At 37.3% G+C, this 20,615-nt stretch overlaps 3 protein-coding genes, 1 long non-coding RNA gene and 1 pseudogene across 5 annotated transcripts; 2 read left to right on the top strand and 3 right to left on the bottom strand.

Annotated features, from left to right (window-relative positions):
• LOC111493221 (putative serine/threonine-protein kinase-like protein CCR3) lies at positions 1-2,554 on the top strand. Its single transcript, XM_023142866.1, has one exon. It carries the CDS (start codon positions 247-249, stop codon positions 2,488-2,490), a length of 2,244 nt encoding a protein of 747 aa, XP_022998634.1. The 5' UTR covers positions 1-246; the 3' UTR covers positions 2,491-2,554.
• A 428-nt stretch (positions 2,555-2,982) lies between these two features.
• LOC111493253 lies at positions 2,983-6,897 on the bottom strand (annotated as a pseudogene).
• A 231-nt stretch (positions 6,898-7,128) lies between these two features.
• LOC111492913 (phosphoinositide phospholipase C 4-like) lies at positions 7,129-9,826 on the bottom strand. The gene is made up of 9 exons (XM_023142420.1): positions 9,480-9,826; positions 9,160-9,356; positions 8,925-9,060; positions 8,633-8,830; positions 8,315-8,529; positions 8,090-8,207; positions 7,857-8,009; positions 7,692-7,778; positions 7,129-7,590 (listed from the first exon to the last, which is right to left on the bottom strand). Exons 1-9 carry the CDS (start codon positions 9,798-9,800, stop codon positions 7,297-7,299), a joined length of 1,719 nt encoding a protein of 572 aa, XP_022998188.1. The 5' UTR covers positions 9,801-9,826; the 3' UTR covers positions 7,129-7,296.
• Position 9,827: 1 nt separating this feature from the next.
• LOC111492914 lies at positions 9,828-10,347 on the top strand. Its single transcript, XR_002719939.1, has 2 exons — positions 9,828-9,931; positions 10,040-10,347. It is a non-coding gene; the product is annotated as an uncharacterized LOC111492914 (long non-coding RNA).
• Positions 10,348-12,521: 2,174 nt separating this feature from the next.
• Positions 12,522-20,534, bottom strand: LOC111492784 (inositol 3-kinase-like). Of its 2 annotated transcripts, XM_023142231.1 has the most exons (3): positions 20,171-20,534; positions 17,692-18,876; positions 12,522-12,878 (listed from the first exon to the last, which is right to left on the bottom strand). In XM_023142231.1, the coding sequence occupies exons 2-3, from the start codon at positions 18,553-18,555 to the stop codon at positions 12,675-12,677; spliced, it is 1,068 nt and encodes a 355-aa protein (XP_022997999.1). In that variant the 5' UTR covers positions 18,556-18,876; positions 20,171-20,534; the 3' UTR covers positions 12,522-12,674. The 2 variants fall into 2 exon arrangements, with proteins under 2 accessions (XP_022997999.1, XP_022998000.1); XM_023142232.1 differs by lacking the exon at positions 20,171-20,534 and having other exon boundaries at positions 17,692-19,042.
• Positions 20,535-20,615: the final 81 nt, after the last annotated feature.

The raw sequence follows: 20,615 nt of genomic DNA, 5'->3' as shown, positions 1-20,615 counted from the left end.
AGCTGTGAGACATTTGCTCACCCCCTTTTTTTTTTTTTATATAGACAATGCCCGTGATTTAACACAGCCTCCCACCCTGAAGAATCTTGGTTTTGTTCTCCTCTTCTTCTTCTTCTTCTTCTTCTTCTTCCTGGTTCTTGAATTGTTCGTTCAAATTTCAGAAAAATTCATCTTCCATTGTTCTTCAATGAAGGGGAAGGAGGAGCATGATAATTCTATCAATCTGCAGAGGCAGCATCTTCCCAAATGACACCCGAATTCGCTTTTCTCGCCGCCGTCTTGATATCTTTGCAGCTGCAGCTGCATTTCGCCGACGCTCTTGGCTCTGCCTCCACCGTCGCCGTCGCCTATGGCACCGCTACTGTCTGCGGCATTACCGCCGGTAAGCAAGGCCAGAGAATTCAATGCTATAGAGGACATCAAGTGATCTCCGTTCTACCCCATGTCTCCTTTGAAGCAATCTCTGGCGGGCAGAGATTCTTCTGTGGTCTTCGTACTGGTGGGTTCAGCCTCCATTGCTGGGAGACCGATGCTGGTTTCCAACCTAAACGTGTTTACCACAGCACCGCCTTCCCCTTGACTGATCTGGCCGTTGGTGATGCTCAAGTTTGTGCAAGAGAGGTCATCTCCGGAAGAGCAAGATGCTGGAGGGGAACAGAGAGAGATGGGTCTTTGTTTCCTTCGCCTGATGCAGCATTGCAGTTTCAGACAGTCACCTCTGGAAGTGGGTTTTCATGTGGGATTTTGAAGAAAAACAGAACCATCTTGTGTTGGGGGAGCAATGGAATTGGATCAAAGATTCAATCTCAGTTTGGGAATCTGTCTATGACGAGCTTAGTCGCCGGAGAGTCTCACGTCTGTGGGTTGACTGCATCCAGCGGAGTCCTTATCTGCAAGGGAAACAACAACGCCGGCCAATTAGAGGTTCCTATCAAATCAGCTCATGAATATATAGATCTTGCATTGGGGGCTAGCTTCACTTGTGCTACAAGGCAAAAAAATGGGGCGGTTTCTTGCTGGGGTGGAGGAGCAGAGGAGCTCAACATTCAAAACAATATCAATTTCAACGATTCATTTGAGCTAATCACAGCAGGATCAGACATGTTATGTGGGTTGAAGACAAGCAATTTGATAATAATGTGCTGGTCCAAGGCAAACAAGAACTCACCAGTTGTTCTTCCGTTGGGGATGATAATCCCTGGCCAGTGTGTTCAAGATCCTTGCAGCTCCTGTGGCATCTATCCAAATTCAGCATTTCTCTGTGATGGGTCTGGAAATATTTGCAAATCATGCCAGAGAGAGCTCCCAATTGCTGTACCGTTGCCAAAGAAGCCAGAATCTCAATCAATCCCAGGTTCTTCTTCACCTACAAGAGCCAGAAACAGGCTCACCCTGGCGTTTCTCATAGTTGGTGCAGTTGGGGTTTTGGCTGGAGCTTGCACCATTTTGTTCTGCATATCAAATTGCTTAGCTCTTTGTTCTTCTAGCAACACAGCAGATAATCTAGAGCTGAAAACAATCCCACAAGCGCTAATGGAAAATTACTCCGGTCGGTCGTTCTCTTTGATGGAACTAGCTGCTGCAACAAGCAACTTCTCATCTGAAAACAAGATAGGTGGAGGGAGTTTTGGAGTTGTTTACAAAGGGGAACTCTCAGATGGAACTGAAGTAGCCATCAAAAGAGGAGAAAACAACGAGAAATCAGAAGACCCACAAGAGAAACAAGACGCATTTACTTCAGAATTAGCAGCGCTATTGCGGCTTAATCACAAACACCTTGTAGGCATGGTGGGTTACTGCCAAGAAAACGATGAGAGGATTCTAGTTTATGAATACATGCCAAATGGTTCTCTCCATGATCATTTACACAACAGAGCTCACACAAATGAAGACGGATTGTTACTAAATACATGGAAAATGAGGATCAAAATCGCCTTAGACGCAGCCAGAGGAATCGAATACCTTCACAATTACGCAGTCCCACCGATAATCCACCGAGACATCAAATCCTCAAACATACTATTAGACGGAAACTTCACAGCAAGAGTCTCGGATTTCGGATTCTCTTTGATGCGACAGCCGGATATTTCAACGGAAACCACCGTCGGGGGTACAATCGGGTACATCGATCCAGAGTACTACGTGTCAAGGATTTCGACGTCGAAAAGCGACGTGTACGGGCTAGGAATTGTGCTGCTGGAGCTTTTGACGGGAAAGAAAGCGGTATTCAGAGACAGCGGAAGCAGAAGTCCAGTGACATTGGTGGAATTTGCGGTGGCGCGAATTGGGGGCGGCGAGCTGTGGGATGTGGTGGACAAGACGGTTAGGACACCGGAGATGAAGGAAGTGGAAGCGGTAGAGATAGTGGCGTATACGGCCATGCATTGTGTGAGCTTGGAGGGTGAAGAGAGGCCGAATATTACCGACATTGTTGGGAATTTGGAGAAAGCTTTTGCTCTCTGTAACGGCGATCTCTGTGAAAATCTCTAATATTTTAAATTTTAACATTATGATGATATAATATATTAATTAATTATAACGGCTTAAACATAAATTTATGTTTGATGATAAAATAAAATCACGAGAGCTTAAGTTAAAAAAAAAATTAACAATATAATATTATTGTGTAGAGTCGTGTTAGATTATATTTATTATTAATAGTCGCTATCAATAAAAACAGTTTCAAAGGAGCTTATGAAAAAATAAAAACATTATTTCTCAATTATATTAAATAAATAATATATATTATAGACTGTAATGCAATGCACTATGGAGGACTAAAAGCTTTGGCTGGCAATTGCTATTTGCCAGAAATTATTTTTAATTATTTTTTATTTTCCTGGTTGAAATAATTAATTAATTAATTAATTAATTAAAATAATGCAAGGTATTTTCAAGAAACATATGTAAATAATTAAAATAAATAAATAATAATAGTTTTATCCCATTTTCCTTTAATTTTTATTTATTGCTTATATAAATTATATATATATTTTTAACTATTTATTCGTGTTATTCAAATTTGAATCCCACGAGGAGCTTCACGTGTTTGTATCTCTCTCCCCTCTTATTGTGTAATGGAACTGCGCGGATTCCTGATCGGAGCTCTTTCACCGGCAGACATGTCTGGCCGGTGAAGTCATCTTTTCCAGAGGTATCGTGATCACGAACTATAACGCTTAGCAAAGCCAATTCAGGAGTGCTTATTGAGAAACTGAACTCCTCGTTCCAAACAGGTACCCACTGGTCGTTGATCAGGGTTGTTCTTTTCGATGTTGTATCATCTCGGACTCCGACGATTCCAATCTAAAATCAGCAAGAAAATTCCTGTTAAAGATGTATTGCTACTACAATCGCTTATCTGCCATTTCTTGAATGTTGATTTTTTTTAATCGATATCTGTTTCTTACCCGTACGTATAAGTCTGGAGGCGAATAGAAATCGAAATGTGAGAGACCGAAGTCCGAATTCCGAATTCCATCCTTCTCCCATGTATACCTTTATCTGTAACCATTGCAATGGAATCATGAATGTGTTTCTTTGTGCAAGTAAACTGACCTTTAAACGATTGATCATAGTCGAAGATGATGATCTGGAATTAGAAGGCTTATGATCTAGGTTATTCAACAAGAAATCGGGTTTTTTAATATAGCCACAACCTCCATTGCCTCTGAACATTCCTTGCATGATCCACAAGTGTTTCCCGTATCCCTTCAACGCATACAAATCATTAGTGGATACTAAAATTCTTTTTTCTATGAACAACTTTCTTTCTCATTTTTGTTTGTTATTTTTTTCTCTTGGTTAAAATGTTGCTTTATTTGTTGCGGGATTTAGCAGCCAGAATATGCATATCTGGACCGCATTATATATATACACACATATATATTCTCCAATCCTAAGTTTTATGGAATCTGGCATGGGTCAGCAGTTTAAATTTTGTTCATATGTATAGCATAGCGACGAAAATATAGAAGAGGAGTGTGAACGCTAACCTGCATATTCTGGAACACTTTCTGTATCATTAAGGGAAGCCTGGAGATTTAATCCAGGTTTCATCTTCTTTGCATGAATGGCAATCACTTTCCTATATTCTGGAACAGGAACGTCCTCATCTTTGTCCTCCTCCAGGTCATCCTGCAAGTCAGAATGTGAATTGGAAATGAAAACTAGCTCACTTTCTGTGTCAAGAATTCTACATCATGTTCAGAAGAGGAGGTCATTATCAAAGTGTGAATCTTTCAGGTATGTCTAAATGTTCTGGATTTTATTACATCATTACAAGCTTGTTGTTTTCATGAAAAATAATGAAAAGAAAAGATAAAATATCATCCACATCTTCTTGTGGCCTTACACTGTCCCAAATGCCATCATCGGCATTGTCTCTTTGCTTATCCGTTGATGGCTTTTCCTTTGTGCTCTCACCCTTTTTGTGCTCTGGTGGGTTTGGTAGAAATCAGAACCCTTTTCTTTAGTGACTCTGGGGATGGGAGTTCATTCAAGTCTTCAAATTCAGGAACGTAAAGCATATCCTCAAATGTTTCATTAACCATCTACACATAATTACATAGGTAAAGAAGAATTAATGGCAAGTAAAAAAACGGAAGTGTAATATCTTATGATAAGTGTTTTAGTTTTATAGAAAGTTGCTTTAAAAACTATGGTTTTAGTTTTCACAATTTGATTAGGATATTAAGAGCTTCTTAAAATTACAATAGAATGCACTATGATTTCTAGAATTGCGTGGAAAATATAAAAATGCTAACAAACGAGTCTAAAAAATCTAAAAAAATCTATAAATGTTGAAATTTGAATAAAATTTAAAAGTATTACTCTTGGAATATGTAAAATGAAACAAAGAAATTATTAGTATCTGAAAATTTTCCAAAAGAATTAAACTATGAAACAGAGATGTTCTCATAGAGAGGATCTAACTTAACAAGACTGTAACTTGAGCTCTATTGCTCACCTTGGCCACTTCTTTTCGAAGTTCTGGGGTGAGATGGTCTTCAAAAGTTATCACTACAGGATACTCAGAAGCAGTAAAGGCATGATCTTTAATTGCCCGCAGGCATTTGATGAGTAACACAGGAGCTGTGGGTGTCCTACAGCTCCATGGATGTTCAATTAGTTAATGCAGAAGCTTCTTAAAACACACACAAAAGTATATCTAGAGTGTATCGGGAGCTCTCATTTAGTGTAAGCACTTTTGGAAAAATCATTAGTGTATATATATATATTTTAATTAAAACCAAAAAGATACTGAAACGTGAATGTAAGAAATGACTCTTCGTAGGATGATCACAAAAATGAACTTTTTTTATAGTGTACAATCTTTAGGTCATAACCTCCATGACGAACCTCAATGCCATTATTCTTTAATCTAGGCCACAAGTCCAACTCAATTGCTCTTACTCCTCTTTTTAGAGCCCTTATGATAGGAGTCACACTGCTTTTACTACACAGTTGATTCCCTGTTAAGTAGGAATTGTGGCCTGTAAATATGTAGTAGTGAGACAATGGGGCTCCCATATCCTGATAAACCTGCACCCAGTTCCCAACTATTAATCAATAATATCATGGCTTATTTTGCAAATTTATTTTAGAACTTTGAGTGAAAATTGAAGGAAAGTACTATTGGTAGAAGTGGAAGTTATATTTCTTTTGTTAACATACATCTTTGTCCTTAAACATTCAGACTTGTTTTAGCTCTCCTGCTAAAAATAAAAAATCCTTAAACTTCCGTGATTATTAAATTGTTTATATTGGATTTAAGAAAAAACTTGATACATCTTTTTCAAAACATTAGTTTAGGTGATGCCAGATAAGATTTCTAATAAACACATTATAGATAGACTTAATGACAAGGACTTAAATTAACTTTTAGTACTATGCCATAATAAAGTCGATATGCAAGTAGGAAATCAGATTTGGATCTTTTTTTGAAAAAGAAAATTATAGTGATCTGTACTCCAAAATTGTGAAGAATATGATACAATAGTAAGAACCAGAGTTTAAATACATTAATGTATTATAAAACTTGTAAAGTTTAATATTATTATTCATATTAAACTCACTGTTCATAAACATATAATTTTGGAATGAAGAAGAAAGTCTTTGTTCTAGAAAAATAGATTGTAATGTCTATGACAAAACAGAGTATCAAAATACATTTTAATGAATTTTTATCTCTGAATGATGCTCTGGTTTTATGGATGGTGTGACATTGCATATATTGTAGATTGGCTTGAAAAGTAAAGAGAAGAAAGAGAGATAACCCCTTGGTAGGGCGGGAAAGCAAGATTAAGGTCTCCAAGAAGATATCGGAAGAAATCTTCGAGATAAAGGCCTCTTCTCTGAAAGACGTTGAGGTGCTTGAGAGTGTTGAAGATGTCCTCAGCTTTTGTCTCAGATTTTTCTCCTTGAACCCCTTCCAAAAACTTCCGCAATTGATCAATGTTCATTGTGCCATGTTTTGAGTATTTATTGAACATCATCTTCACATCTTCTGGCGCTTCTGCTGCATTTGTCCTGAATCTTCTACTGAAAAAGAAACAGACCCTGAAACAGTGCTTACTCATTCTTTACAATGATACAGAGCAGACACACGAAACCTGCACTTTCTGTGTGGTGTTTTCTTTTTTTTATCCTCTGTCCTACTTGGATCTGTGGAAGAATGAGTGAAAAAGAGGGGGAGGGGGAGTTTCCATTTCAATCCCTAAAGAATGACGTCCAGCCGAAGTTGGAATCTGTGTCCATGGCAAGATGTTCTTTTCTTAGAGAGCAAATGTGGTGGAACTGGCAAGAAGTTGCTTGTGATTCCAAATTTGACCAGCCTAGTTTGCATTGCAGGAATAGGCTGTTGCTAGAATTTAGGATGTCTGATAGAGAAATCCTAAAGAGTCTGCTTCTTTACAGCAAACTGTTACCTCAGCTATTCAGAATAGTGATTCAATCAACTGCATCCATTAGGAAGACAAGGTATCAATAAAATACACGGTTTTGTTCATGGATCCATTTTTTCTCCTGTCTCTGTTTTTTTTACAGAATTAATCACTCTCCTTGAACAGAGGGAATCTGCTTTATAATAGTACAATGGCATCAAAGAAGGAAAAGAGAAAAAGGAAAGAGAGAAAAGTGGCGACCCCATATTCGATGCCTTTTCTCTACCCTATGAAAAATGTTAGAATCCAACTCTCTCTAGTCAAAGAACAACATTAATCTCCACTATAGACAACAGTTGACAAGAAAAATTCACTCCACTGAGATGTTGCCCCAAAGGATAAGAAATTATATTCAGGAAAACTCAAAACCCAATAGAAGCTTTACAGAACTGTACTTTAATCCTTTACGGTCAAAAAGAGGAACAGCATGGATGCCTGCCTTCACTTCAGGAACAGGCAGACAGTTTTGTCCTCCAAAAACATCCTTATCTGAAATGTTATAACTATACACTTCGATTCGAAGTAAAGCCAGTTCAGGAATGGTCAAAGGATATGTAAACTCTTCGTTCCAAACTGGGCTCCAAGTCTCCTCTTTGATCTCTGTTCTCTTTATTATCGCATCATCTGGAGCTCCTGCGATTCCAATCTGCATAAGGCCAACATGGTCAATATGCAGTCGATACATGTAACAATATTGCTTGAACTATGAACTTGGGTTAACTAGATTTCCATTCATTTGAAACTTACCCGTGCATAGAAGTCAGGAGGGGAGTACAGATGAAAGTGGGTGCTTTCAAAATCCAAATTCCAGCCAACACCCATGTAGACTTTCACCTGTCATTGGCAATATAATGTTTTAGAGAGCAAGCCCAGCCGGACTTGATACATGATCTAGTTTGGCAAAATGCCTACCTTCAAAGTTTTTTTAACTGGCAATTTTGCATTAGGATCAAACACCTTGCCATGGGGATCAACTGTCAGTAGAAAATCAGGTTTTTTCACATAACCACAACCTCCGTTCGAGCGAAACATCCCGTACATTAAACTGAGAGACTTTCCGTATCCCTGTGATGGTCAAATTAAATTTATTTTTTTAGAAGAACAAGGACAGTGACGTTATTTGATCCTAGAGAAAATGAAAATACCTGCATATTGAAAGCAACCATCTGAGCCCCGTGTAACCAAGCACTCATTGGGTTGTAGTTGGAAGAGTTTACTCGAGTTCCCTTTGGATATATCCTTAACATGTTCTTCTGGGTGAATCTGAAAGCAAGAACAGAGCAAGATTGGTGTCAGTTTGGGAAATGAATTCTTTAAACTTCTCTTAATTTCTTTCTGGAGTAAACTGACGACATGTATGTTACTATTACCTAATGACATCCATTCCATGAGATTTAGTTGCCTTTTTTAGTGCCTTTTCACTCAAGCTAAGGCGTCTAGCTTTATCAGCTCCAACTTTTAGAGCTTCCTTCAATCCCCCCTTTGGTTTTCCAGCATGAATGGCAATTAGGCGTTTGTATTCGGATACACCTGTAGCGTAAGATTCGTAATCACTGTCGTCACTCTCGCTGGATTCACTCTCGCTCTGCAACCCAATAGAGAGTTGTATACTTCATCAAGATACTGGAAACCAGAAAATGACTAGAAAAACACAGCTAAAATGTGGTAAATTTCAACGGAAAGCAGACCGTATCGACCCCATCTTCATCATCCGTTTCATCTTCACTGGAAGAATTCTCCCCTTTCACATTTTTGGATCTGAGATATTCTTTAGGGGGTTTTGTTGAAATGATGATCCGATACTTCAATTCTTCTGGAGAAGGAAATTCTTGTAGATATTCTGCTTCAGGAAAGAACAGCATGTCTCCAAATGTTTCCTTGATGTTCTGCAAACAAAAACAAGCATCTCCCTCCCATAAATCTTCGAAGTATGAACAAAACTACTCTTTCTGTAAACAATTTGAGAGGGGAAAAAGATACCTCGGCTGCTTTAGCTTGAAGATCAGGAGTTAGGTGGTCTTCTAGAGTAATTATGACAGGATATGGAGATGCTATGAAAGCATTCTCTTTAATAGATTTCAGACATCTAACGAATTCCACAGGTGTTGTCAAGGTCCTAAAGAAAAGATTACACATTCAACCTCAGACAAACTACATTCTTCCTATATTTCAGTCAAAACCAACAATTCCATTTCTTAGTTCTTAGTTCTCTCACCTTCCATGAAGAACATCTATGTCATCTTCTTCAGAGTTTGGCCACAAATCAAGCTCCACGACTCTCACACCACTTTTCAGTGCATTTATAATCGGAACATCACTGGAATCACTGCTCAATTGATTCCCAGTTAAGTATGTATTGTGACTAGTATAAATGTAATAATGGGACAGTGGAGCTCTCATATCCTGATGAACCTGTAAATGATGAAACACTTGTATATCTAAGAATCTGGGGTTTTAGGTTGAGGTACAAGACCCAGAAACCAAAATTTCCAAATTTCAATGAAACAGGAGAAATAAGAGAAATTGATATCTCACCTGATCTGAAACTGGGGGATTGAGATCCATAGAGAAGAGATAGTAATAGAAATCATCAAGATTGAGACCGTGTTTTGTGAGCTTGGAGATCACATGATGCCGCCGCTGCAGCACTTGCTCAACAATCCGTTGAGCATCGGCCATTGACGCCGTCTGATCTCCTTGAAACTCCACAAGAAACGAGTGGAACTGCTCGACGGTCATGTTGGCAGCGGCGACGCTGGCGTATTTGAGAAACGCCTCCTTGACGTCCGACGGTGGCTCGTCTGTGGACATCTTAAACCTTCTGATGAAACAGAGACAAACCCTGTAATTTCCCATAGAGGGAGAGAGAGAGAGAGAGAGAAACAAAAAAGGGAAATGGGTTTGATTTCAATTGCTTTGAATTATGGTTATATACAGGCAGAAGGGAAGATTTTGGTCTTCATTTTTCAAAACAACACAGCCACCAGGTAAGGCAAGGCAGCCATTGGGTTTGAAATGAAAGAGTCCGAGTTTAGACTCTTTCTTTTATGTCATTGACGCTCTGTTTCTTTTCCTTTTCCTTTCAATATATGCAGGCTTCTTCTAAAAGCAACGATTGGGGTGCTTTCTCTTGCCATGCTGAGATCAGGTTATACTGTTCCCCACTCATACTCAAAGTATATGCATGCCTTCTTGGTAGTTTCATTGTTTGGATGGTTTAAACTTCAATTATTAACGGTTATTTGGGAATGATGTGAGATACATTTTAAACTTGCTAAAGTGATGTGCTTACTACTCACAAGTTGAAATGACTTGAAATGACTTGAAAGTGAAAGCTTAGAGATCATAAAAGTTCTTCCTTTTACTTTTTATTTTATTTTATTCCCAGAATTTTTCAAAACTTATTCTATTGGCTGAATTTTATAGTCGTTTAATTTTGGTTATCAAAATTTTAAATTTTATATTTTAGTCTTCGAACTTTTGAATTACAATTACATCAATTTCTGTCTCTATCTTTTTGTGAGTTGACTTCAAATTTATGTAGTTAGTATTAGTGTGTCTATTGGAGTCGTAATGTTCATTGTGGTGAGCAATTTGATGGGTGTAAAAAAGTGTTAAAATAAGTTCAAAATTTTAATGTTGTGTTTACTGAGGTATTGAGTTCTTAGTTTTGTATTTAACATATCATTGATCTACTCCACATTTTTTAAAATCATAAATTTATTAAACACAAAATAGAAAGTTTCCTGCAATTATTAAGTATAAAATTTAATTTTATATCTAACAAATTATTTAATTTTTTTGTTAAAATTTTTTTTGAATATGTTATAAACATATGAGATAAATTTGAAAGTTAAAAAAAAAAAATTAATAAACATTTTCAAAGATTAGAAAGAACTTGCAAGTTAAAAGAAGTTCAACAAATATTTTAATTCTTCAAAAGCAAAACTATTTTTTTTATTAAAAAAAGGTTTTATTGCTAAAATAAGATTTATAGCCAACAAAGTTTCCATTGCAAAATTTAATAATTAAAAAAATTATGGAAATATTTTTGTATTTGATGGTAATGAAATTTAATAAGTGATACAAATGACGATAATAATACAAAAGAAGCCTCCCAAGAAGGGTAAAATGGTCAAAATATTAGCACAGTTAGGAACCTTCTGGGTCCATTTGAACCTTAATGGTTAAGCTATTTATTTTCAAAAAAAAAAAAAATTAAATTGAATCCACGCTCTTCACATTCTTAACCTAAAAAAGGCAGCATTTTATTTGAAAATGATAATATAGGTTTTTTTTAGTATTTTTCTATGAGAATTTAAACATTTTATTGTAACAAAATTATTAATATTTAACTATTATTATTATTATTATTATTTTAATTAGAATATCAACCATCTATTAAATATAAAATTTACGGTATGTTTTAATATTTATTATGGTTAAACAAAATAAAAAATATACTAAACTATTTGGGATTATATAAACTCCTTCATTATAATACTTTTATTAATCAAAACTTGTGATTATAATATTGAAGAAATTAATGTAAGGAATTCATTCCCCAAAAGAATAAATCAATTAGAAGTTCCAACCAAGCTAAAAAGGGAAAGGAAAAGTGGGAAACCAAATTAAAATATTATAAATACTTTGGAAAAATGGAAAGAATAAAAATAATTATAAAACTAAAAGTGACCTCAAAACAAGATGCCTTCTCTTCTTTATTATAAAGAATACTATATATTTTTATTTTTATTTTAATCTTTTCATCTTTCATCTTTCATGTGTCACATTTTTAATTTCAAATTTGATCAATAATTCCTGTTTGATTGTTGACCAAACCATTGGACTACGCATCTGTTGAACGATGCTTGCGTTGAATCCAATCACTCGACCACTTCTTCTTACTCTGTGAAAATGGATCTCCCCAAGGCTTCAACCAGCATTCCTCCTCTGTCGATTCACGATGTCTCGTAATAATGTTGCAAAGACGAACTTTAACACACCAATGACACCGGTGATCAAAGACGAACTTTAACACACCAATGACACCGGTGATCAAAGAATCTAAGTAAGAACAACAATCACAAACCCACAAAACAATTGAGAAATGAGAGATTAGTTGATATATTTAAATTGATATATTAAATATAAATTTAAATTTTATGTCGAGTAAGCTTTTCAATATTGGATATAATTTAATTTAAAGATTTATTGAATACATAATTAAAATAAAATCAACAGAATCTTAGATATTTATTTAAAACTTTCCTAAATTTAATAATAGAATTAAATTTATAATTTAATATTTTATTTTAATCGACCCACTTCATAACAAATTATTTTAATATCTAAGCTTTCTAAAAATAAATATTTTGGTTTTTTTTTTTTTAAAGATTCAACTTTTTTTTATAAAAAATAAAAATAATGAACATAGAATATTTCTTTTTTTAAAAATAATTATAAATATAGCAATTAACATCTCATCACATTGCCCATATCTTAAATGGTAGCAATATTACTGTTTTTTTTTTTTTTTTTTTTTAATCTTTTTCATTAATCATCATATTTATTATTTATTTATTTTTCTTTTCATTAGTTATCAAATTTATGATTTGGGTTTAGATACAACTTTCAACAAAGCTCCAAGCTTAAGGGAACTACAAAGTTGTTTCGTTTGTGATATTCAGATTAGGAAAATTTCAGCAGCTTCCTACTTTCTCCTCGTTATTATAGTTTTAAGTTAGCCCCATTCACTTGCTCCACTGCTCTGTGAGAAGCTGGCAGATTCAATTGGAATTCTGATCTGACCGTCCCGAGAGATTTGTGGAACTGTTCGTGTCCTTCTGGTATCCAATGGATCAACTCGTTCTCTCCCGGAGACAACGAGTCGATGAACTGCAGCTTTCTTCTGTCTACCTCGTCCTTGATTCTCTGCAACACAAAGGGGAAGTAATGAGTTAACTAAAACAGGAACTCGGTATTATACGTCGATCCCACTTTCAACTACTGAAAAAAAGAGCGAAAGAAGCAGGAGAAAACTACAAACGAGACCGATCTCATCCATGGATCATTTTTCAAGATTTCGAAGAGACCTGTGAACATCAAGCAGTACTTGTATCCATATAAGAAATCGAAACATGTTGTATACCGGAACAAAAATGACTTCAAACAAACTAGAAAAATGTTACAGCTACATTGGGATGATGGTCTCTGTTTCGTATGGACACGCAACGAACACAAGTACTCTAACCATCCTCTCGCACAAGATAATCTATAGCCGTTTACGCACAAAGCAACATCAGATGAAGTAAATGAGTGTTCCCGCAGCATGGAACTTCGACATGCCATTTCGACTTTGATTGAGAAACTTGGCTCTCAATAAAGTTAATGATATCGGCAACAGGTAAAAAATCAAAGCTATTTGCACTTGGAATCACTGTTCATGAAGTTAAGAAGAAAACTTTCACTGCCTCTAAAAAATCAATCTAAGAAAAGAGAGAAAACACTCAACAAGCAAGTTCCAAGACTTGGGAGATATGTTCGGCTTAGATATATATATATATATATATATATATATATATATATAGTATATATATATATGATTATCTTGCTAGTTTTCACGCATCTTCACTATTCTCACGAGATCTTACTATATTTGATTAAACTTGTCTTGGTTAGATGGCCATCATGGTTTGAACTCGTTCACTAAGCCCTTAAATAGTTTTATGCCTTTATTGATGTAACGACCTAAACCAGCTAATAGATATTATCCGCTTTGGCCCGTTACGTATCGCTGTCGGCCTCACGGTTACAATAACTGCTAATGGTGGGTTTGGGTGGTTACAAATGGTATTAGAGCCATACACCAAGCAATGTGTTAGCGAAAACGCTGGCCCCCAAGGGGGGTATGGATTGTGAGATCCCACATCAGTTGGGGAGGAGAATGAAACATTTATTTATAAGGGTGTGCAAACCTCTCCCTAACCGACATGTTTTAAAATCGTGAGGCGGAGGGTAATGTGTAACGGGTCAAAGCAGACAATATCTACTAGCAGTGGGTTAGGACTGTTACAATTGACGACTAGGCCAATACTAATTTTGTGGCGACTACTCATCAAGCCAGTATGGTTGCTTATGAACCTATAATTTACAACCCGACAACCCTATGATTATAAGAGCATTCTCTACTGAGATAAACCAGAATAGAGCTAAGTTAAGATATGTTTTGGCTGAAACTTAGTTCTATATCTTTAGATCTTTCATCTTATTCAGCAGGATATGCATATTTGATTAAACTTGTCTTGGTTAGATGGCCATCATGGTTTGAACTCGTTCACTAAGCCCTTAAATAGTTTTATGCCTTTATTGATGTAACGACCTAAACCAGCTAATAGATATTATCCGCTTTGGCCCATTACGTATCGCTGTCGGCCTCACGGTTACAATATCTGCTAATGGTGGGTTTGGGTGGTTACAAATGGTATTAGAGCCATACACCAAGCAATGTGTTAGCGAAAACGCTGGCCCCCAAGGGAGGTATGGATTGTGAGATCCCACATCAGTTGGGGAGGAGAATGAAACATTTATTTATAAGGGTGTGCAAACCTCTCCCTAATCGACATGTTTTAAAATCGTGAGGCTGAGGGTAATGTGTAACGGGTCAAAGCAGATAATATCTACTAGCAATGGGTTAGGACTGTTACAATTGACGACTAGGCCAATACTAATTTTGTGGCGACTACTCATCAAGCCAGTATGGTTGCTTATGAACCTATAATTTACAACCCGACAACCCTATGATTATAAGAGCATTCTCTACTGAGATAAACCAGAATAGAGCTAAGTTAAGATATGTTTTGGCTGAAACTTAGTTCTATATCTTTAGATCTTTCATCTTATTCAGCAGGATATGCATATTTGATTAAACTTGTCTTGGTTAGATGGCCATCATGGTTTGAACTCGTTCACTAAGCCCTTAAATAGTTTTATGCCTTTATTGATGTAACGACCTAAACCAGCTAATAGATATTATCCGCTTTGGCCCGTTACGTATCGCTGTCGGCCTCACGGTTACAATAACTGCTAATGGTGGGTTTGGGTGGTTATAAATGGTATTAGAGCCATACACCAAGCAGTGTGTTAGCGAAAACGCTGGCCCCCAAGGGGGGTATGGATTGTGAGATCCCACATCAGTTGGGGAGGAGAATGAAAGAAAACGCTGGCCCCCAAGGGGGGTATGGATTGTGAGATCCCACATCAGTTGGGGAGGAGAATGAAACATTTATTTATAAGGGTGTGCAAACCTCTCCCTAACCGACATGTTTTAAAATCGTGAGGCGGAGGGTAATGTGTAACGGGTCAAAGCAGACAATATCTACTAGCAGTGGGTTAGGACTGTTACAATTGACGACTAGGCCAATACTAATTTTGTGGCGACTACTCATCAAGCCAGTATGGTTGCTTATGAACCTATAATTTACAACCCGACAACCCTATGATTATAAGAGCATTCTCTACTGAGATAAACCAGAATAGAGCTAAGTTAAGATATGTTTTGGCTGAAACTTAGTTCTATATCTTTAGATCTTTCATCTTATTCAGCAGGATATGCATATTTGATTAAACTTGTCTTGGTTAGATGGCCATCATGGTTTGAACTCGTTCACTAAGCCCTTAAATAGTTTTATGCCTTTATTGATGTAACGACCTAAACCAGCTAATAGATATTATCCGCTTTGGCCCGTTACGTATCGCTGTCGGCCTCACGGTTACAATAACTGCTAATGGTGGGTTTGGGTGGTTATAAATGGTATTAGAGCCATACACCAAGCAGTGTGTTAGCGAAAACGCTGGCCCCCAAGGGGGGTATGGATTGTGAGATCCCACATCAGTTGGGGAGGAGAATGAAACATTTATTTATAAGGGTGTGCAAACCTCTCCCTAACCGACATGTTTTAAAATCGTGAGGCGGAGGGTAATGTGTAACGGGTCAAAGCAGACAATATCTACTAGCAGTGGGTTAGGACTGTTACAATTGACGACTAGGCCAATACTAATTTTGTGGCGACTACTCATCAAGCCAGTATGGTTGCTTATGAACCTATAATTTACAACCCGACAACCCTATGATTATAAGAGCATTCTCTACTGAGATAAACCAGAATAGAGCTAAGTTAAGATATGTTTTGGCTGAAACTTAGTTCTATATCTTTAGATCTTTCATCTTATTCAGCAGGATATGCATATTTGATTAAACTTGTCTTGGTTAGATGGCCATCATGGTTTGAACTCGTTCACTAAGCCCTTAAATAGTTTTATGCCTTTATTGATGTAACGACCTAAACCAGCTAATAGATATTATCCGCTTTGGCCCGTTACGTATCGCTGTCGGCCTCACGGTTACAATAACTGCTAATGGTGGGTTTGGGTGGTTATAAATGGTATTAGAGCCATACACCAAGCAGTGTGTTAGCGAAAACGCTGGCCCCCAAGGGGGGTATGGATTGTGAGATCCCACATCAGTTGGGGAGGAGAATGAAACATTTATTTATAAGGGTGTGCAAACCTCTCCCTAACCGACATGTTTTAAAATCGTGAGGCGGAGGGTAATGTGTAACGGGTCAAAGCAGACAATATCTACTAGCAGTGGGTTAGGACTGTTACAATTGACGACTAGGCCAATACTAATTTTGTGGCGACTACTCATCAAGCCAGTATGGTTGCTTATGAACCTATAATTTACAACCCGACAACCCTATGATTATAAGAGCATTCTCTACTGAGATAAACCAGAATAGAGCTAAGTTAAGATATGTTTTGGCTGAAACTTAGTTCTATATCTTTAGAGCTTTCATCTTATTCAGCAGGATATGCATATTTGATTAAACTTGTCTTGGTTAGATGGCCATCATGGTTTGAACTCGTTCACTAAGCCCTTAAATAGTTTTATGCCCTTATTGATGTAACGACCTAAACCAGCTAATAGATATTATCCGCTTTGGCCCGTTACGTATCGCTGTCTTATTGATGTAACGACCTAAACCAGCTAATAGATATTATCCGCTTTGGCCCGTTACGTATCGCTGTCGGCCTCACGGTTACAATATCTGCTAATGGTGGGTTTGGGTGGTTATAAATGGTATTAGAGTCATACACCAAGCAGTGTGTTAGCGAAAATGCTGGCCCCCAAGGGGGGTATGGATTGTGAGATCCCACATCAGTTGGGGAGGAGAATGAAACATTTATTTATAAGGGTGTGCAAACCTCTCCCTAACCGACATGTTTTAAAATCGTGAGGCTGAGGGTAATGTGTAACGGGTCAAAGCAGACAATATCTACTAGCAGTGGGTTAGGACTGTTACAATTGACGACTAGGTCAATACTAATTTTGTGGCGACTACTCATCAAGCCAGTATGGTTGCTTATGAACCTATAATTTACAACCCGACAACCCTATGATTATAAGAGCATTCTCTACTGAGATAAACCAGAATAGAGCTAAGTTAAGATATGTTTTGGCTGAAACTTAGTTCTATATCTTTAGATCTTTCATCTTATTCAGCAGGATATGCATATGATTACAAATTCAGTAATATGATCTACTAATCATTTATATTGTCCTAGAATTGCTCATAATTGCTCATAGATAAGAACTAAATATAAACTATCAAACAAAACACCAACATTTCAATTTTTTTTTTAAACTGCTTAGTGTTCATCCAGAGTTCGAAATTAGAAAACATACCTGCAAGATTCTGGACTCAAAATGGGGCAGGCCAATTTGGGCGACGGTAAGAGATCCAAACAAATTCCCAAGCAATGCAGCATCCGGAACAGCCAATCCAGCCGTGAAACCCGCGGCAAAGCCACCCAAGAAACTGTCACCGGCACCGGTGGGATCGAGCTGAGTTGCTGTAAACGGAGCAATCTGCAACACACTGCCGTTCGAATATAACTTACACCCTTCTTTGCCATTCGTCACAACAACAGGGCAAAGCTTCTTGACCTCTTCAGCATCCATAAACGGAGCCTCTTCAGCAGAAGCCTTTAACAATCCAATTCGAGGCAACAAATGGAAGAACCCACTCTCTTTCAGATTCACATGCTGCACAGTCCCATCAATTTCATCAAAAACCCGAATCAAAGACTGAATATCAACAAACACAACATCGCAAATCTCAATCATCCGTTCAAGCGTCTCAGGGAGAACCTCCCCACCAACCCCAACCGCCATTCCGAATTCAAATCTAAAATCAGGAAGATCTGAAGGCAAAATCGGAGCACAGGCGGAAACCCTTTTAAGAATCCGATCTCCATGGCCATCGCCGGCGATTGAAGAGTCGAAAAACGCACGAAATGTCGTCGTCTTCGAATTCCCGACAACAATCGGACTCTGGTTAGTCGAATAGGCGAAATCTTCCCCCACCTTGGAAACAGTGAGATAGGGAACCGATAGGCCTTCAAAGACCGTGGAAATGAACGAGGCGGCGCCGCCGAGAGACTCGGTGACGACATGGGCATCGCGAATAAGGATATCATGGCAGAAATTGCCGACAATCAGAGCACGAGGAGGAAAATTGGGGGGTGGGTCTTTGGTATCGCTCACCATTTGAGGGTTGTGAAGGGAAATAATAGAAAGATTGAAGAGAAAAGGATAAAGTTTCGGTGGGTATAGGGATCATGGGTGGAAAAGGGAAGGAAAAGGGGCTAAGCCGCCATGGGAGGAGGATTTCGAAACGGAAATGAAGGACAAGAAGGGATTTGTAATGGAAGTGAAGGTATGCATTTGAGGACAGAAAAAAAGAGAGTCGTGTAAGACGGAGAGAGTGGTGGCGGCAGAGAGAGGCAACGTGCGCCGGAGAGAGGTTTGGATTCAAAAGGGTTTATGTAAAGCTCTGGTTTGCATGGAATTCTTCTGTTTAATTCATTTCTGTCAGAAGAACAAAGTTTGAGGATTTCATTTATTTCTTTTTTCCCTTTTTCTTTCAAATAAAGTGGGTCAACAAAGGGAGCTGAGGGGCCAAAAAATAATATTACAATAATAAAGAAAAAGAACTTTCTGTTCTTTAAAAGTGTTTAGTAGTATTATAAATTTTAGATTTAATATATTTTCACATTTCACTAATTTTTTTTTAATGTTTGATTAACCTTAAGACATTTTAAATGCTTTGACAATATTCAACTCATTGAAGTATATTATATTTTTTAACCAAAAAAGTCGAGATTTGAATTACCATCTCGACCTTCTTTCATATATTAATCTAAAACTTTCAATCTATTATTTAAATATCTAAATGATATTGTGTCTAATAAATATCTAAACTTGTGAATAATCGGTTCTAATGAATTGAATATTATGGAGCCTCGTCTTCCTATTTTTCACCAACTTCCAAAATTGTTGGCAGAGGTGAAGTGATATGGACAAATTCCAAATCCAAAGGTGGAATTCAATCTTGATAACAACAAAAGATATGGGCGTGGCAGTAACCCTTCAGGGCAGCTGAAAATGACCAAAACAGTCGATAAAAGGGAAGAATAGGAAGAGAAAAAGGAAAGGATCTAGTAAGATGATTCAATAATAGCAACAAGTAATGGTCTGCTTTAAAAGCACATGAAGGAAGCCACCTTAGAATTTCTAACTTTAAAAGCACAAAAAGTAATGTACTGCTTTAAAAGCACACTAACCACCCCGGCAACAAACCCGAGGTGACCATGGATTCCAAAAAACTTCACTCGGGAAGATTTGAATTTCTAACTTCTAAGGAGTGAATAAATGTTTTAACCAATTGGATTTAACAAAGAAAATCAGACTTAGAGTATGATGATTTGAATATTTGACCTTTTGTGTAACCGTTCAAGCCTCACTAACAGATATTGTTTTATTTGGGCTTTCTCTTTTGAACTTTTCCCTCAAGGTTTTTAAAGTTTGTCTACTAAAGAGAGGTTTCCACACCATTATAAAGAATGTTTCGTTCTCCTCTCCAACTGATGTGGGATCTCATAATCTACTCCCTTTGAGACTCAGCGTCCTCAATGACACTCGTACCATTCTCCAATCGATATGGACTTAGGCCTTAACCATCTCATTTCAACTAATAAATTCAGTACTCTTAAAAGTAACAATATACAATCAAAGCCACACGAGAACTCTTCAACTCAAAAATAAAGGGGCTTTCTTCTGCTTTGGACCTTTTAAGAGAAAAGAAGATAAAAAAATTACATACCTGGAGTAGTCATCCGTCCTTTGAGAGGTGGGAATCTGAAAGCAAAGGCAAAAAAATGCAGAATATTAATGAATGGCCATGACATAATAGTAAGGAATCTGATACCACCTCAATTCAACACTTTTGAGTAGGGTTCCAACTGCTGCAATCATAACCGTCGCCGCAGCATTTCCTTTCTCTAATTCCCATTTCTTTTACGTCTTATTGCTCAAAGGATTAAAGAAAATACCAACCAAAGCCAAGAAGATAGATCCCACCAGAAAAATGCTTTCATCCACCACTTTGGACATTAAACATGAGCTGTTACGCATGAACTAGGACTTTAGACAGGATCTCATCACATTTGGAACATAATTTGGGAGAGCACTTAAACTAAAGAGGAACCTTTTTTCAACATAATTTATTGGGATCTGGGCAAACTAATATATAGATAATGACGATATCA

This window comes from Cucurbita maxima, unplaced genomic scaffold, assembly GCF_002738345.1.
Source record: "Cucurbita maxima cultivar Rimu unplaced genomic scaffold, Cmax_1.0 Cma_Scf00018, whole genome shotgun sequence".
In the NCBI taxonomy this organism is placed as follows: Eukaryota; Viridiplantae; Streptophyta; class Magnoliopsida; order Cucurbitales; family Cucurbitaceae; genus Cucurbita; species Cucurbita maxima.
The sequence above is the reverse complement of the archived record's forward strand: the minus strand, read 5'-3'. Positions and strand labels throughout refer to the sequence as shown.

What these genes read in the sequence shown, in the direction of transcription:
- LOC111493221 (XM_023142866.1), top strand. Translation starts at nt 247, where the DNA reads ATGACACCCGAATTCGCTTTTCTCGCCGCCGTCTTGATATCTTTGCAG.
- LOC111492913 (XM_023142420.1), bottom strand. Translation starts at nt 9,800, where the DNA reads ATGGGAAATTACAGGGTTTGTCTCTGTTTCATCAGAAGGTTTAAGATG. An exon ending in ATCCCCCAGTTTCAGATCAG is followed by an intron (nt 9,357 to 9,479) that starts GTGAGATATCAA and finishes CATCATTTACAG; the next exon opens with GTTCATCAGGATATGAGAGC. An exon ending in TGGTTGCTTTCAATATGCAG is followed by an intron (nt 8,010 to 8,089) that starts GTATTTTCATTT and finishes TGACCATCACAG; the next exon opens with GGATACGGAAAGTCTCTCAG.
- LOC111492784 (XM_023142231.1), bottom strand. Translation starts at nt 18,555, where the DNA reads ATGGTGAGCGATACCAAAGACCCACCCCCCAATTTTCCTCCTCGTGCT. An exon ending in TTGAGTCCAGAATCTTGCAG is followed by an intron (nt 12,879 to 17,691) that starts GTATGTTTTCTA and finishes TTTGTGTTGCAG; the next exon opens with AGAATCAAGGACGAGGTAGA.